General features: G+C 39.8%; 1 protein-coding gene across 5 annotated transcripts in view; it reads left to right on the top strand.

The window, feature by feature from the left end:
• CHD2 (chromodomain helicase DNA binding protein 2) overlaps positions 1-18831 on the top strand; it is a 135161-nt gene that overhangs the window by 72657 nt on the left and 43673 nt on the right. For all 5 annotated transcript variants that reach the window (XM_081831603.1, XM_081831604.1, XM_081831602.1 and 2 more), the window contains 7 exons: positions 6754-6942; positions 10314-10476; positions 10789-10941; positions 13104-13175; positions 16564-16713; positions 17467-17615; positions 18643-18739. In XM_081831603.1, the coding sequence (XP_081687729.1) occupies positions 6754-6942; positions 10314-10476; positions 10789-10941; positions 13104-13175; positions 16564-16713; positions 17467-17615; positions 18643-18739 (973 nt within the window). The remainder of the gene's footprint in view (positions 1-6753; positions 6943-10313; positions 10477-10788; positions 10942-13103; positions 13176-16563; positions 16714-17466; positions 17616-18642; positions 18740-18831) is intronic.

The raw sequence follows: 18831 nt of genomic DNA, 5'->3' as shown, positions 1-18831 counted from the left end.
TCTTCCTTTATTTTCTGAAAGAATTTATTAGGATTGGTGTTACTTTTTTAAAATATTTGATAGGATTCACCAGTAGCCATGTGGGTGGGCCCTAGCTTTTCTATGTGGGAAATTTTTTTTTTTTTTTTAAGATTTTATTTATTTATTTGAGAGAGAGAATGAGAGAGAGAGAGCACGAGAGGGAAGAGGGTCAGAGGAAGAAGCAGACTCCTTGCTGAGCAGGGAGCCCGATGTGGGACTCGACCCGGGACTCCAGGATCATGACTTGAGCTGAAGGCAGTCGCCCAACCAACTGAGCCACCCAGGCGCCCTCTATGTGGGAAAATTAAAAAAAAAATTTTTTTTAAGATTTTATTTATTTGTCAGAGCACACAAGCAGGGGGAGTGGCAGGCAGAGCAGGCAGAGGGAGAAGCAGGCTCCCCGCTGAGCAAGGAGCCTGATGCCGGACCCTGGGATCATGACCTGAGCTGAAGGCAGACATTCAACCGACTGAGCCACCCAGGTGTCCCTGTGTGGGAAAATTTTTAATGATTTAATTCAGTTTCTAGTTACAGATCTATTCAGGTTTTCTGTTTCTTCTTCACTTAGTTTTGTTAATCTGTGTTTAAGAATTTGTCCATTTTGTCTAAGTTGTCCGATTTGTTGGCATAATGTTACAGTGTTTCCTCATGATCCTTTTACTTTTTGAAGGATAAATTGTGATCTTAGTAATTTTTGATTGTGGTAATTTGTGTCTTGTCTTTTTTTCATGGTCGTTTCAGCTAAAGGTTTAACAATTTGGGGGATGTTTTCAAAACAAACCAACTTTTGACTTTTTTTGTTTTCTATTTTACATATTTCTGTTCTCATCTTTATTATTGCCTTTTATTTAATTTTCTCATTTTCTCTTAAGGTGGAAGCTTAGATTACTGATTTAAGGCCTTTCTTCCTTTTCCCGATATGGGTGTTTAAAAGGATAGGTTCCCTCTACAGCGAATGTTGATACCATGTGTTTTGGCTTTCATTCAGTTTCACCTGTTTTCTGATTTCTCTTGTGATTCCTTATTTGGTGCATGGTTTTGTTTTAAGTGTGTTGGTTAATTTGAAATATCTAGGTATTTCCTGAATGATTCATAATTTAATTTTGTCTTAGAGAACATGTTTTAAATGAATTTACTGTTACTTGTTATATGGTCTAGTATATTTTCTATTTTGGAGAATGTTCTTTGTGCACTTGAAAAGAACAATACTTTGCTTTCATAGGGTAGAGTTCTGTCCATTACATCAACTTAGTTAATAAATAGTCTTATTCAAGTCTTACATACCTTTGCTGACTTCATGTCTAATTCTATTATTGACAGTGAAACATTTCAATAATTAACTGTAGTTGTTGAATGATGTACTTCTTTTGGTTCTGTGAGATTTTCCTTCATGTATTTTGAGGGGTTTTGGTGTTAGGTTTGTGCACATTCATAATTGTTCTGTGTTCCTGATATATTGATCTTTTTATCATGAAATGTCCCTCTTTATCTCTAGTAATATTTCTTGTTCCTTAGATCTATTTTGTGTGATATGACACCTCTTTAGCTCTCTTTTGGTAACTGCATGGTATATTGTTTTCCATCACTTTACTTTTAACTTTTTTTATGAGTCTAAAATGTGTCTCTTTTAGACAGCATATAGTTGGATCTTGTCTGACAATCTCTGCCTTTTCATTAAAGGGTTTATAGTTCATTCACGTTTAATGTAATTATTGCTGTGGTTGGATTTATGTCTGCTATTTTGGTTTTTTCCCCCATATGTCTGTCTTTTTTGTTTCTATTCCTCCTTTACTGCCTTTTTGTTTGAACAATTATTTTCTAATGTGCCATTTTACTTCTTCTATTAATTGATTTTTGTAAAAGTTATTTTCTTACTGTTTGCTAGAGTTTTTAGTATGCATTTCATCACATTCTTCTTCAGATTAATGCTGACCTACCTCTGGTAAAATGTAACAGATTACTATTTCTTGTAATGCAGACCTACTAGCAACAAATTCTGTGTTTTCATTTGTCTGTGGCTGTCCTTTTTTCACTTTTATTTTTCAAGGAGAGTTTCAAGACTCTTCAGATGAGTAGAGAAATTTGACCACTCTGTGCCGCCCTCACTACAGCTGTCAGTACTTCCTGTGTTTGCAGGCATCCTCATGATGGGGTGTGCTTCTGGGAGTGGAGCCCCCTCGAACCCCTCCTTCCTCTGCCTTCTCTCAGAGCAGGGTTTCTCAGCCTCAGTACTGTTAACATTTTGGGCTGGGTAATTCTTTTTGTCAGGGCTGTCCTTTGTATTAGAGGATGTTTAGCAGCATCCCTGGCCACTACCCACCATGTGCTAGTAGCTGCCCCCTTTCTCAGTTTTGAGAACCGAAAATGTCGCCAGGCATTCCCAGTGTCCCACAGGGAGGCAGAATCACCACCAGTCGAAAAACACTGTGTTCTATAGAAGGTTCCTTTTCCTGTCATGTTTCACCCATCTCATTGCTGCTCTCTTGTCTGTCCTGTTGCTTCTCAACTGGGTCCTCTGTCCCTTCCACAGAACTCTGACTCGATAGTGGCCTGAGGATGGGGGCAGTTGCCCTTTTCTTCTTCTTCTTCTTTTTTTTTTTTAAGTTTTTTTTTTAGCTTAAGTTTTAAGTTTCAGAGATAGAGTTTAGTGATTCATCAGTTGCATACAACACCCAGTGCTGATTACTTCAATTGCAGTCCTTAATGCCCATCACCCGATTACCCCATCCCCCCACTCACCATGCCCTTTTCTTTTTTTAAACATTCTTGAGTACCCTATTTGTCAGGTATTAGCAGAGGGCCATGTTTTATAAAGCGTGCTTCTCAAAGGTACAGGTGCTATAAAACAGATAATGTATAAAAGTTCAGGAATAGTCGAGATTATCTATTATTTATTGTTAATCTTTGTTTTCTGAAATAGAGAATTTTCATGTGTATTACTTTAAACTATTACTTAAACTTTTTGTGTAGGATCTTTTTGATACACTGGAACAGTTTAGCTTCAGAATGTTGACTTAGATGATGAAGTGTGTCCCATATCAGACAATAAGTTGGTTGGACGGAGATTAGTTTGAGGTCTTCTGTGACCAAGGTAAATGTCCTTTGAGTTTTAGATTCTAAGAGAAAAAGTATATCCTTCATAGCACCATTGAGATGAGGTAAAAGCATTCTACATGGTAGGAGTCTTGAGGCACCATGGGGACATCTGTGCTTGTCACCTCAAAAAAGAATGGTGCGTAGTTTTCACCAATGAATGGTTAGCTAGATTTGCCCTTTTGTACTTGACTACTGAATTGGGTGGTAGAGATTTTGGCTCCTAATTGTTCATAATTAATTTTTTTGCTGCTGTTTAGCAACTGTGGCATTCCTAGTAGAGATTATCATTCTAATAGTTCTTCTAAAATGTTCCTTGTGGCCAGTTGAATTACTTTTGGAATGATGGAGTTAGAGATGCAGTTGTGTATGTGTGTGTTTAAGAGAGCTTTTTCTCTTTGAAAACTTTGTTTTTAAAATATTATCGGGGTGCTTGGGTGTCTCAGTCGTTAAGCATCTGCCTTTGGCTCAGGTCATGATCCCAGGGTCCTGGGATCGAGCCCTGCATTGGGCTCCCTGCTCCGTGGGAGCCTGCTTCTCCTTCTCCCACTCCCTCTGCTTGTGTTCCCTCTCTCGCTGTCTCTCTCTGTCAAATAAATAAATAAAATCTTTAAAAAAAAATATTATCATTTTCGGGGCACCTGGGTGACTCTGCCTTCGGCTAAGCGTTAAGTGTCTGCCTTCGGCTAAGGTCATGATCCCAGGTCCTGGGATTGAGCCCTGTGTTGGGCTCCCTGCTCAGTGGGGAGACTTGCTTCTCCCTCTCCTTCTGCCCCTCCCCCCCCCGCTTGTGCTCGTACTCTCTCTCTCAAATAAAATCTTTAAAAAAATACTATCATTTTCAAACATTTTTAAAAAGATTGTTTGCCACAAAGATGTATATAATTCCATTAGTCAAGGAGTTAAGGTTTACCTTTGTTTCTGCCTGAGCTTGCTTTGCAGGTGACCAAAATCCTGTGCAGTATTTTCCCCATCCTTAGTGGTAGTTCCTTAGGTTCCAGGTGGCTCTACGGAACCACTTAGTCCTTTCAAAGAAATGATCCATTGGAGAAATATTAGTGGATAGAAAGGAATTAAGTTTGGTCAGATAACTTTTGAACCTTTACCTCCTCGACTGTGACAGGCCATTGGTTTTTAAATCCAGAAGTTAGTCTTCTTTTTAACCTACTGAAATGTTACTTTCTTTCCTGCATGGTGGCTCTGACCACACAACCACCCTTTTTATAAATCTGATCACTTACCCTTATTATAAATATGTGCCAATCAATTATTTTGTTTGTACTGTTTTGCAAAGCATGGGGCTTGGTATTAAAGGTAGAAAAAGATAAGGCAAGCCTTTTTATAATCACTTGCAAAGTATACTGCATACCCACTCCACAAAATAACTCGATAGAGCATATTTCAGAGATGTAAGCTCTTAGTATAAGAAATGTGTGGGGGTTTTTTTGTTTGTTTTGTTTTACTTTTGCTTCTGCTGTCTAGACCAGTCTGAATTTTTTTTGCACCTTTCCCTTCACGTATTAATCACATGACTTCTAGCATACCGTTTCACTGCTTTGATTTAATTTTATTCTTTGTTGTTTTTCAGTAGAGTGAACTTCTATTTTCTAAAATCCCAAAGTCTGGAAAATTTAAGTAATCAAAATTATTTGTACTTTCGTGAGAGTCACATTTTATGTTCGCAAGTTAGTAACAGGGATAGATCTAAAATAATCTCTAGGCTGTGGCATGATGTCATTATTAAATTCATCACTGTAACCCTCTATCTTTTATGTATGTAGTATTTTAAGTTGATAGTTTTCTATTGCAGGGAACAGCAAACTTTTTCTTAAAGGACCTGATAAGAAACATTTCTAGCTTATAGGCGTTATGGTCTCTGTTACAGCGACTCATCTCTGCTGTTTAGAGGGAAAGAAGTCATAGACAATGCATAAACCATTCAGCGTGTATATAAAGAAATACTGTGTCAAGTTAACTTTTAATTTGGTGAGAGTACACTAGGCAGGTGAAAATACTTGTTGCCTAAAACAGTAGGGGAAGTAAATCTTGTAAATAAGGTTTATATTGAAGTTTTTAGACTAATACAGTTTTACTTCACGATAGCGAGTATTATGTGAATTAAAATATTATCTTGAAATTGTCACCCAGCTTTTCAGAGAATAGCCTAATTCAGTGATAGTCCCTGGTTTCTAGTTGCTTTATACGTTTTGTGGGTGACGTGCCATCCCCTAGCACTGAGATAGTCCAGTTGGCGTAGTTCCTTTTAATCCGCTTACTAGTTTTAATTCCTCATTTAGTTTTGTTCCTGGAGTATTTGCATAGCAGTGTGACAGAATACACTCAGGTTTATCAGTTTGTAAGCTTTAGTGATGTTTTTAGATTTCTACTCCAGGGGTCTTTTTGTCTGCTTCTCCAAAGGTGGCTGTTTCATGTGTTTACCGGGTGTTACTGAGGCTCAGGTGTTGATCCACCTCCCAGTACGTGATGACATGAGTGGCCATCGTCCGTGCAGAAACAGCAGCAGACGCTGTTGACGCTGTGGTGCTCTGTGGGGTGCTGGCATCTGTGCTCTGACTTGCCGTCGTGACGCAGAGGGCAGATGCTCTTGCATCTTCCAGACTCTGGGTAGTGTTCTGTCTTCTGGGGCATGACTGGTCTCAGCACAGGAGGGCCGCCTGGTTGTCAGAGAGCAGGCCGGGAAGCTTACGGTTCTCACCTCCTTCCTCCGCCTGCTCTCCCCAGCTGAGCATCAGTCTGCACACAGGGTCCAGCTGGTTCTCTAGGTGCTTCCCCGGCCTTCTAGTGGCAGGACAATGCACAGTTTTTTCAGTCCTCATAAAAGAAGTTTCCTTCAATTTTTTTTTGTTTTTTGAAAGAAATCTGTTCACAGTGACCTATTCTGGACTTCTGCCATAGGTCTTTTAGTGAGTCAGAGATGATTGAATTAAGATTTAAACATGAGAATAACTTTTATCTGTGGAATTGAGGCAGAATTACTACGGTGACAGGTTTTTAAATTTATTAGTAAAATTTGTGTCCCCAAGTTCTAATACTGTTAAATAGGTATCACTTGTATTGCTGTTTTTATTTGGGGACCAAAGTCTTGTTGACTGTCATTATAATCCATTTCTTCCATCTAGGAATAGTGAAGATTATTGATGGAAATTGTGTAACAAACTTTCACCTTTACGCGGTGACAGCTGTAATATTGCCACTAGTTATTCTCTTACCTCTGAATTTGATTTCCCAAGAAATTGCAGCTTATTAAAGATAGCTTATTAATTTTTCTGCAGAATGTTTCATGACAGTAACTTACCTGTGCTTATATACTCATTGCATATTATACTGAAATGCTTGTGAACTCTAGACCCAGTCTGAGCATTGGAAACCTAATGTTATCATATTGTAGACAGATGGGATTGATTCAGTTGGTTTTCCCTTCCCTTTTTGTTTTCCCCTCTCTTGTGTCCATGAGCTAGCGACTGGTAAAATTTACGTTTCCTTATAGGGAAGAGACTTTTTTTTTCCCCTCAGATTTGTTTTTTTCCATTTAGTTAATTGAAATTTTAGTTTGAAAAATGCTTTTTTTCCCCCTTCCTGGTTGCTTCTGTAACAAATGCTGTCTTGTTTTATTTCCAGGTTTGAATTCTGGGAAGATTTTGAAGAAGACCACGGGAAAGGGAGGGAGAATGGCTACCAGAGTCTTCATAAGGTGCTGGAGCCCTTCCTCCTCCGGAGGGTTAAAAAGGACGTGGAGAAATCCCTTCCTGCCAAAGTGGAACAGATCCTCAGGGTGGAGATGTCGGCTCTACAGAAGCAGTATTACAAGTAAGCTACGGGCTGGGTCGTGCCACAGTAGGATTATCATCTGTACAAGGAAGCCATGAGGTACACAGTTGACAAACTGCTTTTTTCAGTGATGCCTCAACACAGATGTGAGTAGCAGTATATTCATGGTTAGAAAGAGGAAGTTTTATTGTTCTTGCTTTTTTATTTGGGTGAGAATTTGCATAGCACTTTAGCACTTTTCATTCTGTAGGTGGTCTGAAGTAATGTTAGTTAGTGCTAATCCCCCTCCAACAAACAGGCATATTTCACTCATTCATCTGTTTCTTCTCTGCTATTCACTGAATCATTTATTAAGATTCTGCAGTGTGGTAGGCATCCTGCTACATACTGGGAGTATGAAGATGAGTGGAATGTGTTCCTGCCAGAAGTGTTGCTTAAGAGGGAAGACAGAGTAGAGACAAGGGGTCAATATAGTGTTGTTTAATAACCAAGGCATATGCAGGGCACTGTGGGAATTGAGAAGGAAAAGTGCTCAGCTCTGTGCTGCAAGGGCGAGACGCTCTCCTTTTTGGCACTCCACGTGGCCTGGGCAGGTTGTGGGCTTGGTTAGGTTATGATAGGCAGAAAGCTGGGTTTGGGACGGGGTGGTATAGAATGTGCTTTCGTTTTTTTTCTTTTCTTCCTTTTTTTTTTTAGATTTTATTTATTTATTTGTGTGAGAGAGCACGAGTGCACACACAAGCTGGGAGAGAGAGCAGAAGCGGCAGGCAGAGGGAGAAGCAGGCTCCCTGCTGAGCAAGGAGCCCAGTGCAGCACTTGATCCCAGGACCCCGGGATCATGACTGAGCCGAAGGCAGACGCTTAACAGACTGAGCTACCCAGGCGCCCTGCCTCTATTATTTTTTAAACTGAAATATATTTGACATATAATGTGTAAATTTAAGATGTACAACACGTTAGTTTGATACATTTATATGTAATGAGATGGTTGCCGTTGTAGCGATAGTTAAGCACCTCTATCACATGACATAATGACCCTTTCTTTTTAATGGTTGGAACGTTTGAGTTCCAGTCTCTTAGCAGGTACTGTTATCTGTATTCACTATGCTGTGCATTAGATCTCTAGGGATTATTTACTAATTGCAGGTTCGTACCCTTAAATAACATCTGTCCCATTCCCCCATTTCTAGGTAACCACTATTTTACATTCTGTTTTTCTGAGTTTGGCTTTTTCGGATTCCGCATATTAATGACATCATACGGTACTTGTTTTTCTCTGTCTGACTTATCTCACTTAGCATAATATGCTTAAGGTCCATTCGTGTTGGCGTTTTTACATCTTTAAAAGAAATAATAGGTTATATTGACCCTTCTTCAAAGGTTTTGACCAGTGAGATTTGTTTTGGTATGATTTTAAATTCATCGATAAGCATATTCATGTTTTATTCTGTGACAGTTATTCTTTTATACTCCTGGTCTCATGGCTCCATTTTTAGCCAGGAGGAGCTCATTCAAGTTAGTTTGGAGTCCTTTTGACATAATCCTAGTTGTAGCTCAGTGCTTTTTGCTTTCTGGAATAAAATGTTCACATTCATCTTGTTTCCTGCTCCACAGCGGGAGTCAGCCATATATCCAACAAGCTCTGTGTACTGTTTTATTGGAAAGTGGAATTTGGAGACCTCAGAATGGGCACGGGAGCTGTGACTGCAGCCGCACTGGACGTCGTTGACAGGCTTTTTCAGTGGACAGAATTAGGAAATTTGTTTGTTTTAGGAAATTTGTTTTTAAAGATAAGAAATACATCATGATTTTTTTAACTGAGAGATTTTATTTGACCTTAATGGTCTTATACCCATACCAGAAATTCCACTTCTTAACGGCACCAACTTGTTTAACACCACACACACAGTCTTAGTAGTAATAGTGCCTGGATTACCATCAGCAATGTGAATAACAAAAACAGAGGAAAGGCAAAAATTTTTAATGGTATTTTTTTGTTTTTAAAGGTATATTCCATTAGAAATGGATGAGTCTTAAAGTACTTTGAGATAGTTTTTCTTATGGTTAGGCTGCCAGCTAGATACATTGGGTTATTTATTTCATTTAGTTTTTTTTTTTTTTTAAAGTTGGCTTTGCTTAATTAATTTTGCTTCATAATTATTTGTAATATTTGTAGAGTTCCAAAGGCAAAGCTACAGAGCCTGCTGTGTTCAAAGATACCTAGCTTATTTCCTTGTCCCCTTCATTCTAGTCCCTCTTTACCCGAGGTAATAATAATTACCAGTTTTAAAATTCTTAATGTCTACCTTTCCTTTATTTTTTAATTTTTAAAACACAAGCAAATGCATTTTAACTTTTTTGCTGTCTCCCTCCTTCCTACATCGACAGCATACCGTATACATTTTTCTGTACCTTACATTTTTGACTTAATGATTGAAAAACACTCCACAGTAGATTATAAAGCTATTCCTCTTTTCTTTTTACAACTGTGTAGTATTCCATTGTGGATCTGTAGCATAGTTTATTCAGCGCAGCCCCCTAGTGGTGGACATTTAGATTGTTTCACAATTTTACTTTACTCTTCTTAGAAATAGGGCTTCAGTGAAAATCCTTGAGCATTCTACTTTGAGGTAGAGTCCTGAAAGTGGGATTGCTAACAGTGTAAAGAAATTCCATTGCTCAGGAAAAAAAGTACTTTTAGGGGCGCCTGGGTGACTCAGTCGTTAAGCGTCCTGCTTCTCCCTCTCCCACTCCCCCTGCTTGTGTTCCCTCTCTCGCTGTGTCTGTCTCTGTCAAATAAATAAAATCTTTAAAAAAAAAAGAGAGAAAAGTACTTTTAATATTTTATAGTGTATGGTTAAAGCTTACCTGTGGATATACATATGTATGTCTCCTTCCCTTTTTTAAAATTTGGATATAAAACACAGTTACCATGAGCATTTTATCGTGTAAAATGCCCTTTCACAACAATTTGTAAATGGGTACATAGCTTCCATCTGATCGTAATCCTAATTTAACTAGTCTCCTCCTGTTAGATAGCTTTCTTCCGTTTGTATGTTGTGAGAAAGAGTGCTTCAGTAACCGTCCTTATTTGACACGTGTGCGTATGTGTGTATATATATGTTTCACTGTTGTTATTTCCTTTCAGTTTTCTGTGCTCAGGTCGAAATGCCCAGTAGAGCAGTGTTTACCCAGTGGTTAACATTCTGAATCAGACCAAAGATGTGAGCAGACCCAGACAGGTGGCAGGAGGTGCAGAATACCACATCCCTCCATGCCTTCTTAACGGTCTCATGTCTTTTATGTTCTTGTTTTTGTGCTTCCAGTAGCACTGCTCTCTCTCACAGTCTTCTGAGGCCTCTGATTCTCTGTTTCTTCTAATTGAAGAACATCATTATTTTGATTTGCAGATGGATCCTGACCAGGAATTACAAGGCTCTTGCCAAAGGGACAAGAGGCAGCACGTCTGGTTTCCTGAATATTGTGATGGAGTTGAAAAAGTGCTGTAACCACTGCTACCTGATCAAGCCCCCCGAGGAGAACGAGCGAGAGAATGGGCAGGAGGTTCTCCTGGTACGTGGCCACCTTGTTTATAATTACGTTCTCAAATCCTCCAATGTCGGTAGAAGCTCTTTCCTCCTCTGATGACTCTTCAAGGAGCATCAGAAGAAGCTTTGAAAATTGGTGAGGGTAGTACACTAGGAAAAATACGGGAAGTCTGATGTCACAGATGCGAGGTAAAGAGCATTTCAGGAATTGTCAGCCGGACTGCAGGCGGCTTCACCAAGCTGAAGGAAGATTGTCAAGCTAGGAACTCTTAGCAGTTAAGGGCAGATTGAAGTATGGGTTTGAGTGTGATGATTGGAATGTCTTTTCAATCTCTAGTCCCTGATCAGGAGCAGTGGGAAGCTGATTCTATTAGATAAACTGTTGACGAGACTTCGAGAAAGGGGCAACAGAGTCCTTATCTTCTCCCAGATGGTCAGAATGTTGGACATCCTGGCTGAGTACCTGACGATCAAGCACTATCCTTTCCAGGTAAGGATGCTCAGCGATTGGAGTCCCTCTCTGCTTTCCTCCCACCAGGTTGTATGCTTTGCTTGCTAAATTATCCTAATATTAGGAGACAGATTTTCTAGTTGGAAACAAATTGAGACGAAGGTTCCAGGAGGGTCTTTATGTTTACTTCCATACCTTTAAGCTACCCTGTAATGAAAGTGGTCATGGGAGGTCATTCTGTTTTTCGGGTTGGGGGGCAGTAAGGAGATGGGTAATAGAGGAAAAGCAGACAAGAGAAAGGGTGTTAGATGATGTCTTCCAGCTCCAACTCTGGGGTAAGAGTAGAGAGGAAGGAGGTGTGGACCTAATTCCAGAAGCCCAAATCCTAGGAAGAAAGAGAGGCGATAGTTCTGTGCGTTCATGCCAGGGGGTAGCTGACCCTGGCTGTGAGGCTGGGAACTCAGCAGAGCCGTGCACGTGAAGGCTTGCTGGTCCCTGAAGCAGGTGGTGGTGGCCCCCTCTTCTCTGTAGGTTTGTTACTGGGGATTTTCATCTTCACTCAGTTGTTGCCTACAAGATAAGAAGAAAAGATAAGGGGGAAATGAGTTTCTTCAACACAATATTTTTTTCTGGGTGTTAGACTGTGTGAAATTTCTCTCTGATCTATTTATGGATGTGTATGCTATTTTTCTTGACTTTCGGTATAACATTTTTATAGTGCTTTGATTTTTAAGATTGACTTAATATTTTTTCTTTGGTTGGACTGTTCGACCGACTTACAAATTATCCTGGTATTGAAGAAACTGGGGTCAGTGATTCTCCCCTAAGAAGGCCAAGCTTTAAGCTCAATAACAGATTGTCTTTTAAAAATGCCCTGAAAGTTATTGTCCTATCCAAAATACCTTATGTGGTCTTTCAGCAGCCATCTTAGAATATGGTTTGATACTGTGGTTATTTTAGGAATAAAAACAAAAACAAAAGAAAAACCAAGCACACTGCAAAAAGACTGTTGTCTCTCAGTGCATCGGATCTCTGTGAGCTTTCAGGTCAAGCTAATCATTTGATGTCAAGTAAAGTAAAAATGCATTGCTTTTCTCTGTAGGGAATATTTGGCTGGAGTCCACTCGGGTCTGTCATGTCTTCTATCTTCTATTAGTGGGAATATTAAAAGGAAGGCATTTGGGTTTTCTCATATCAAATATAGGCTATTAACTGCCATTTAAACATATCTTTGGGTTGAGCCTCTGAGTAGAGTTGGTAGAAAGAAGAAAGGGGGTTCCCTGGTGTGATTTGACTGTTCAGGTGGGCCTGAACAGTAGAGACCTGAGCTGGGGAGAGGTAGGTCCTTCTACAGATATGTCCCCAGCCACTCGCCCATCACTCGGCAGCTGACATCACCTCTTGGGTCAGATTTGCCTTGTGTAAAATGAGGTATTTTGTTCATCTCAAGATGTGATTGTAAGGGGAAGACATGTGAAAATGATTTTAAAGAGTAAGAAATAAGCACTTTATATGTATAGCATACAGGTAATAATTCTCAAGTATTTATTTGACATGTGGTTTTCCATGGTGACGTTGTTTGGGACCTAGGACTGACACATAACTCTAATAAAAGAACTAGTAAATGCCAGAGGCTTTCTTAAATATGCATTTTGCTTACTTAAACACTTTGCTCTGATTTCAGAGTGTAATTTTTGGAAAGGCTGGAATATATGATCACCTTAATTGTAATACAATGTTATGGCAGAATGTTTCCAAACAAAATTATGTAAATGATTTTTTTGTGTGTAGCACTTAATAACTGTGCAACTTGTAGTCATACTAGTTAAGGATCGTTTTCTGCATGAGCTAATTAGGTGAGCAGTGGTACGGTGACCTAATCTCTTCAGTCCCTGCGGATATAGAAGCAAACATCGTTTCTGAGCACAGTGGGGGTTGCCATCTTTCTCATTACAGGTCCTGGCAGTCATTCTGATCAAATGTAAATGCTCTGAGTCAGAAGCTTCTGACCTTGAGTTCGTAATGGGAGAGCTTGGACAAGTAGGATATGCTGCTTAAGCACAGTCCCTTGACAGCATGTTGCCAGTGCATTCTGGTTATTTTTGCTAAGTGGGTGTTGGAGTGATAAAGGTTGCAAGTCTGGTGTTCTGAGTATAGCTGGTCATCCTACCTTATGATTTTCTTGTGGTCTATTTTTACAGCGTCTGGATGGTTCCATCAAGGGAGAAATCCGAAAACAGGCACTGGACCACTTCAATGCAGATGGGTCTGAGGTACACCATGCATGGCTTTATTATTTGGGCAGCGTGGGCTCTCTGTCCAGGGGAAAGCCTTTCTGGCTTAATGTGTTTCGTTTCAGAAACAGTTCACAGTTAAGTTCTCCTGCTTTGGGAAGGAAATGAGAGATCACTAAAATAAAAGATGCCTCTTAATTTTGTTGTTTGTTATTCCAGAAAAGCATATGCATGCTTGTTTATCTGCCCTGGTCTGGATTACTGACAGAGTAGTTCTAATAGCAACTGTGCATGTTCTCTAGTGGCTTCGAGATACCAAATTTCTGGGCCTGGGAGAGCAGCAAGGCAAGAGTCGGGAAGGCTGGCCAGTAGGATTAATTTTGACATGTATGTACGACAGAAGGTTCTCATCTGTATTTTTTTGGTGACTGAGGCTTGAAAAGTACATTGGCCATGGCTCAGATGTGTGGATTGCTGGTACGATCGATACAGCTTAAGTTCTGTTGTCCAGCTTGGATTTGCATTCTAAAGTGATTTTAAGGCACATATAGAAGGGGTGCTTAGGAAAAGTGAGAAACCGTGGTAACATTGTAGTTTGTGTATAGGAAGCTGTGAAATGCTGTGGGATGTGTGAGAAGTTGGGGAGATGATGTTCCACGGACATAATGCTGCAGCTCCGTGTGCGGGTGAAGGTTGCAGTGGAGAGAGCCAGAAGGAGAACTAGTGTTTTGGGGAGAACATGAGCGCTTCTGAAGCCCGGGCCACTACTTCGTATAGACAGACCAGACCTCATATTCTGCTTTCTGTAGGGCTTTAAAAACTCTGTGTTACTCCAAAATGGTAACGTTTTCTGCCTCTAGAAATGCATGTGGTCCCAGGTAGACTATAGCATTCTGGCTTCTTTAGCCTAAAATGTTAGTTCTCCTTGCGGAGCTTTGGGTGTGAATCTGGACAGAACCGAGGCTCTGAATAGTTCAGGAGAAAAGGAATTGAATTAACTGAAGACTGCTCACCCTCTAATTCCCGTCCCTTCTTTTTCTCCTCCGTTTCCTCCTGTAAAATCATGATAATTCCAGTACCTGCTGTGGGGATTAAATGCAGTGACCAACACCCAGCAAGCACTAGGCTCATTGCCTGGTACATAGTGAGCACTCAGTAAATGCTAGCTAGTTTTATTATTTAGTATTTATTCAAACTGGTTTTGTGTTCCCTACTCTTAGTTAAAAAAATAGTATGAATGTTTCATATTGCCCTTTCTCAGGGAAACATTATTAAAGCTGCCTTTTCTTTATAATTCTCAATTCTCCACCCCATGGCTATTTATAGAATACAGGTTCTCTACCATTATTCTGCATATCTGAGCCTTTTTTATTAAGAAAAATTAAATACTTTATCATTGGGGGAAATATTATATGCATAATGAGAAGATTTAGAAGATAGTGAAGAGTACAAAGAAGAAAAATTGCACAGCTCCCCTCCCCATCTCCCATCCCAGAGACAACTTTTGTTGTTCACATCATTCGGGTGTGTTTCCATTCATAATAGATGAAACGGATTATTTATCTGGGATCATTCTGCAAATAGTTTTGTTGTCATTTTTTTATTCAAAATTCTGTGAGCATTTTTCCCATGTCATTAAAGATTTAAAAAAAATTTTAGTTTCTAATGTTTTCTCATGCTTGTAACATTATTTATTTAACCCAATAATTAAACCTAATGACTTACTTCTTGTTGTGTGTTAAGAGTGTACAAGCATTTAAAAAAGGTTTTTGATACACTTTGCTAGATTTCCCAAAGCAGTTTATATTCATATTATTTGTGATGAATATTTCCATCTCACCTTTAGCAGCATTGTGTTTCACTGAGTTTGTTTTCAATTTGATAATAGACACAAATAACATCTTATAAGTCACATTATCTTTGGTAAAAAGTGACAGTGAAGGGGTGCCTGGGTGGCTCAGTCGGTTGAGCATCCGACTCTTGGTTTCAGCTCAGGTCGTGATCTCAGGGTCCTGGGATCGACCCTTCATGTTGGGCTCCGTGCTCAGCATTTCCCTCAGCTCATCCATCTCCCTCTGCCCCCCCCACCTAAATAAATCTTAAAAAAAAAAAAAAAAAAGGAGTGACAGTGAAAAATTATTTATATGATTATTCAGACCCCAGATTTTACTTGATTTAGGTATCTCATTCTCAGGTGTCCACTATTTCTTTGTAGGCTTCTGTAAATTAGAGTGTGATGGAACTTGGTATTTCTACCAAGGATCACAGAGTATATGTGCCTCAGCATTTGTTTAAAGTTCTTCTGAGACCGGGGCGCCTGGGTGGCTCAGTTGGTTAAGCGACTGCCTTCGGCTCAGGTCATGATCCTGGAGTCCCTGGATCGAGTCCCATATCGGGCTCCTTGCTCGGCGGGGGGGTCTGCTTCTCCCTCTGACCCTCCCCCCTCTCATGTGCTCTCTCTCTCTCATTCTCTCTCTCAAATAAATAAATAAAATCTTTAAAAAAAAAAAAAAAGTTCTTCTGAGACCATTCTCTCCATTTTTATTTCTGTGGCAGGATGCTGGTGAGTGTAGTTAGAATGTGAAGAGCTTTTCATTGTGTCTGTGTATATTAAATACACCGATTGATCAAAATACAACTCAGAACTACCAGCTTTTGAGTATCATTTGTGGGCCAAAAGGGTGTCAGCCTTTGACATACATAATCAAATGCCCTAAAAATAGAAATCTCTGTGGCTTTCTTTTCTTTGGGTAATTTATTTTCTGCCCTCTGCCCCATATTTCTGAGCTCTCAGATGTAGGCAGGTGTACCATGCCTGCTCAGTCTCTGTCATTGCTGTGGACACCCCGGAATATGTCAGAGCCTGAATCTTTCCCGCACGTGGGTCTTCAGCCACACGTGCTCTGGTTTTCTTTGTGCATGTGCTGTGCTGATCGAGGACCCTGTGCTTCTTAGCAGTCCCAGCACGTGATCTGTTGGTGCAGTGTGTTGTGTTTCTCACCCATCTAACAATAAAGTATCCTTGCTTATACCAACTACCTTATGTGGTGTAATCTACCTTTACGCAGAGAATGAGTGTGTAGGCAACTTGCTGGAATGATCCCCTTGCTAATTAAGTTTTTCTGGATTTTGTTAATTGCTTGTAACACTAGTTTTAGCCAGGAGAGAACACTAATTCTTCTGTTCTGGCTGACTTATCGGAATCAGCTTTACTCCTTAGTTCCCTGCACTGACTCTTTCAGCTTAATGAAATGAAAATTCACTCTACCATCAAATCCCTAGCATTCTTGTAGCCTCCATAAAGTTTGTCCATCATATCTCACTTTTCTTCACACCTGCAGGGGTTTCCAGGTATAAGGGCTTATTGGACTGTGAAACTGTTTCTGAGAAGGCCACTGCATAAAGTAGTATATTGCATTGTGTACAGGACTTCTGTTTCCTGCTCTCGACAAGGGCTGGTGGCCTGGGAATCAATCTGGCTTCGGCGGACACAGTTGTCATCTTTGACTCTGACTGGAACCCCCAGAACGACTTGCAGGCACAAGCCCGAGCCCATAGAATTGGTCAGAAGAAGCAGGTCGGTGGAGAGAGACATCTGGACATGGTTTGGGGGAGGCGGTAGAGGGGGTGTGTTATTTAGCCTTTTCAGGCTGTTTGTAAAATGTTTTTTTCCTGTTTTGCTTTCATTTCCCCAAGGGTAGATGCCTTTCTGTTAACTAGTACAGAGAAAAGGTGTCTTTGGGGCTAAGATGAACTTAGTAGGGAACTGTTCTCTTTTCCTGTTTGAAAATTATGTCACCAGTGGCTTTCAGGTTTACTCCAAGAGAGAGTGATGATGAATAGATTCAGAACTGGAATGTTTCTCTATTTTAATGTGGATAAGTTGTTAATCTATCATTGTTCAGGGTGGTCTACTTTTATTATACACGTAGCTCTGAGCTACACTGGGGAAATACATGCGTGTTTCCTTCACGTGAGAATCTTAAAGTCTGCTCTAGTATTGGGTAACTCCTAAGTTTCATACTCGGCCAAAGGTTTGGTTTTAGTGAAACTTTCCATCAGTGAAACTGATTATTCTTTAACAAGATTTTTATCATTAGAATAGGCTGAAATAGTTTTTTAGAGGCAGTTTTATTTAAGATTATAACCTGTTACAGTAAAAATATTGGATCTAGTTAAGCTGTCTTTTTGGATGAATGGCTTACAGGCATTTCTGGTAGAAGAGAAAAAGTCTTTTTTATTTCTCCTCTTGGTTTTAGACAGAGGTAGCTTTTTTTTTTTTTTTTTTTTTGGTGATTAGGTATAAACATAACATTTTCTTTTTCTATAGGTAAATATTTACCGCTTGGTTACAAAGGGGACTGTGGAGGAGGAGATCATCGAACGGGCCAAAAAGAAGATGGTGTTGGACCATCTGGTGATTCAGCGCATGGATACCACTGGCCGGACGGTTCTGGAAAACAACTCGGGAAGGTCCAAGTAAGTTCCAGGTGGAGGAGGTGGTCAGAGCCAAACTGTGATTTTACATCAGCATTTGATAGAATTCATCCTTCTAATAGGATTCTCTATAATTGACGTTACCTATTAATTACCTAGAAGAGGCCAAGCCAAGACCACGAGAAGATGTAATTTTCATTTTATCGGTTTTCCCTGTTTTTTCTTTTTTGCCTATCAGCCCTGTGCTCATGTGCTCTCCCTCTGTCTTTCTTGCCCTTCTCTCTTGCCTTTTGCTTTTGGCTCTGTGACGTATGATGCAGCAGCATGATCACTGTGTGTCCTCCATTAGGCTTTCATCCCAGCGCAGGGTTGCCTTGGACGTATCAGTATCAGTACTAAGAGTCTGCCAGATGGAGTTGGCAGCTGGTTTCTTATTATTGGTAAAAATGTTTGTGTGGAGAGTGTTACTCTTCCTATTGAAAACAGAAGGGTGTAGAAGGAAAATAGTCAAGTTTCAATTGACTTTATTTAGAAGCACAGCTATTTCTCTGAGTTTACATTTTGACTAAATTGTTCAGTGTCTTCTGTGGCAGTCCTGCAGCTTGCGTCACAGGTGGAAATCAAATGAGCCCTTCCCTAAACAGAATATTTTCAGATAATCTTCCATTCAAGAGTAACCTAAATGGAAAAAGCTCAGTTCTTTTATTTTAGACCAGAGATGAGAAGGTTGAAAATTCTTGGTGAATGATAACTTCCTGAGTCAAAAGACAAAGAGCAAAGAACTCTCTTCTTTCATGTTGCTAATTAAGTTTCTTGCTTAATCATGTAATAGATGAGCCATCAGGAAAATAATTGATTTTCTAGTCTTCTGCTGGGTTAGGTTTACCATCACAGACTCATCCTGGGGATAAAAAAAAAAATGAAATCTTTGAGAGATCATTTTTCTTGGCAGAATTTATGTTTTCACCAGTAATTTCACCCTTTTATGAAGGGTAGCTATTTTATAGTAGAACTTCATGGTGGTTATTTGACATTTCTGAGAGATTACAACTACATTTTCCTTCTACAGCTCAAATCCTTTTAATAAAGAAGAGCTGACAGCTATTTTGAAATTTGGAGCAGAGGATCTCTTCAAAGAACTGGAAGGGGAGGAGTCAGAGCCTCAGGTAATTAACAATGAAGAAAAAACTTTTTTGACAAGTATTTGTGAGAGTCTTAATTTTTCTGGAAGCAGATTTTGAATCTGTTAGAGGCTTTT

The sequence above is a fragment of the Leptonychotes weddellii genome, chromosome 9 (assembly GCF_054177405.1).
Source record: "Leptonychotes weddellii isolate Sample4059 chromosome 9, ASM5417740v2, whole genome shotgun sequence".
Lineage (NCBI taxonomy): Eukaryota > Metazoa > Chordata > Mammalia > Carnivora > Phocidae > Leptonychotes > Leptonychotes weddellii.
Note: the sequence above shows the minus strand (reverse complement) of the source record. Positions and strands in the feature narration are given on the sequence as shown.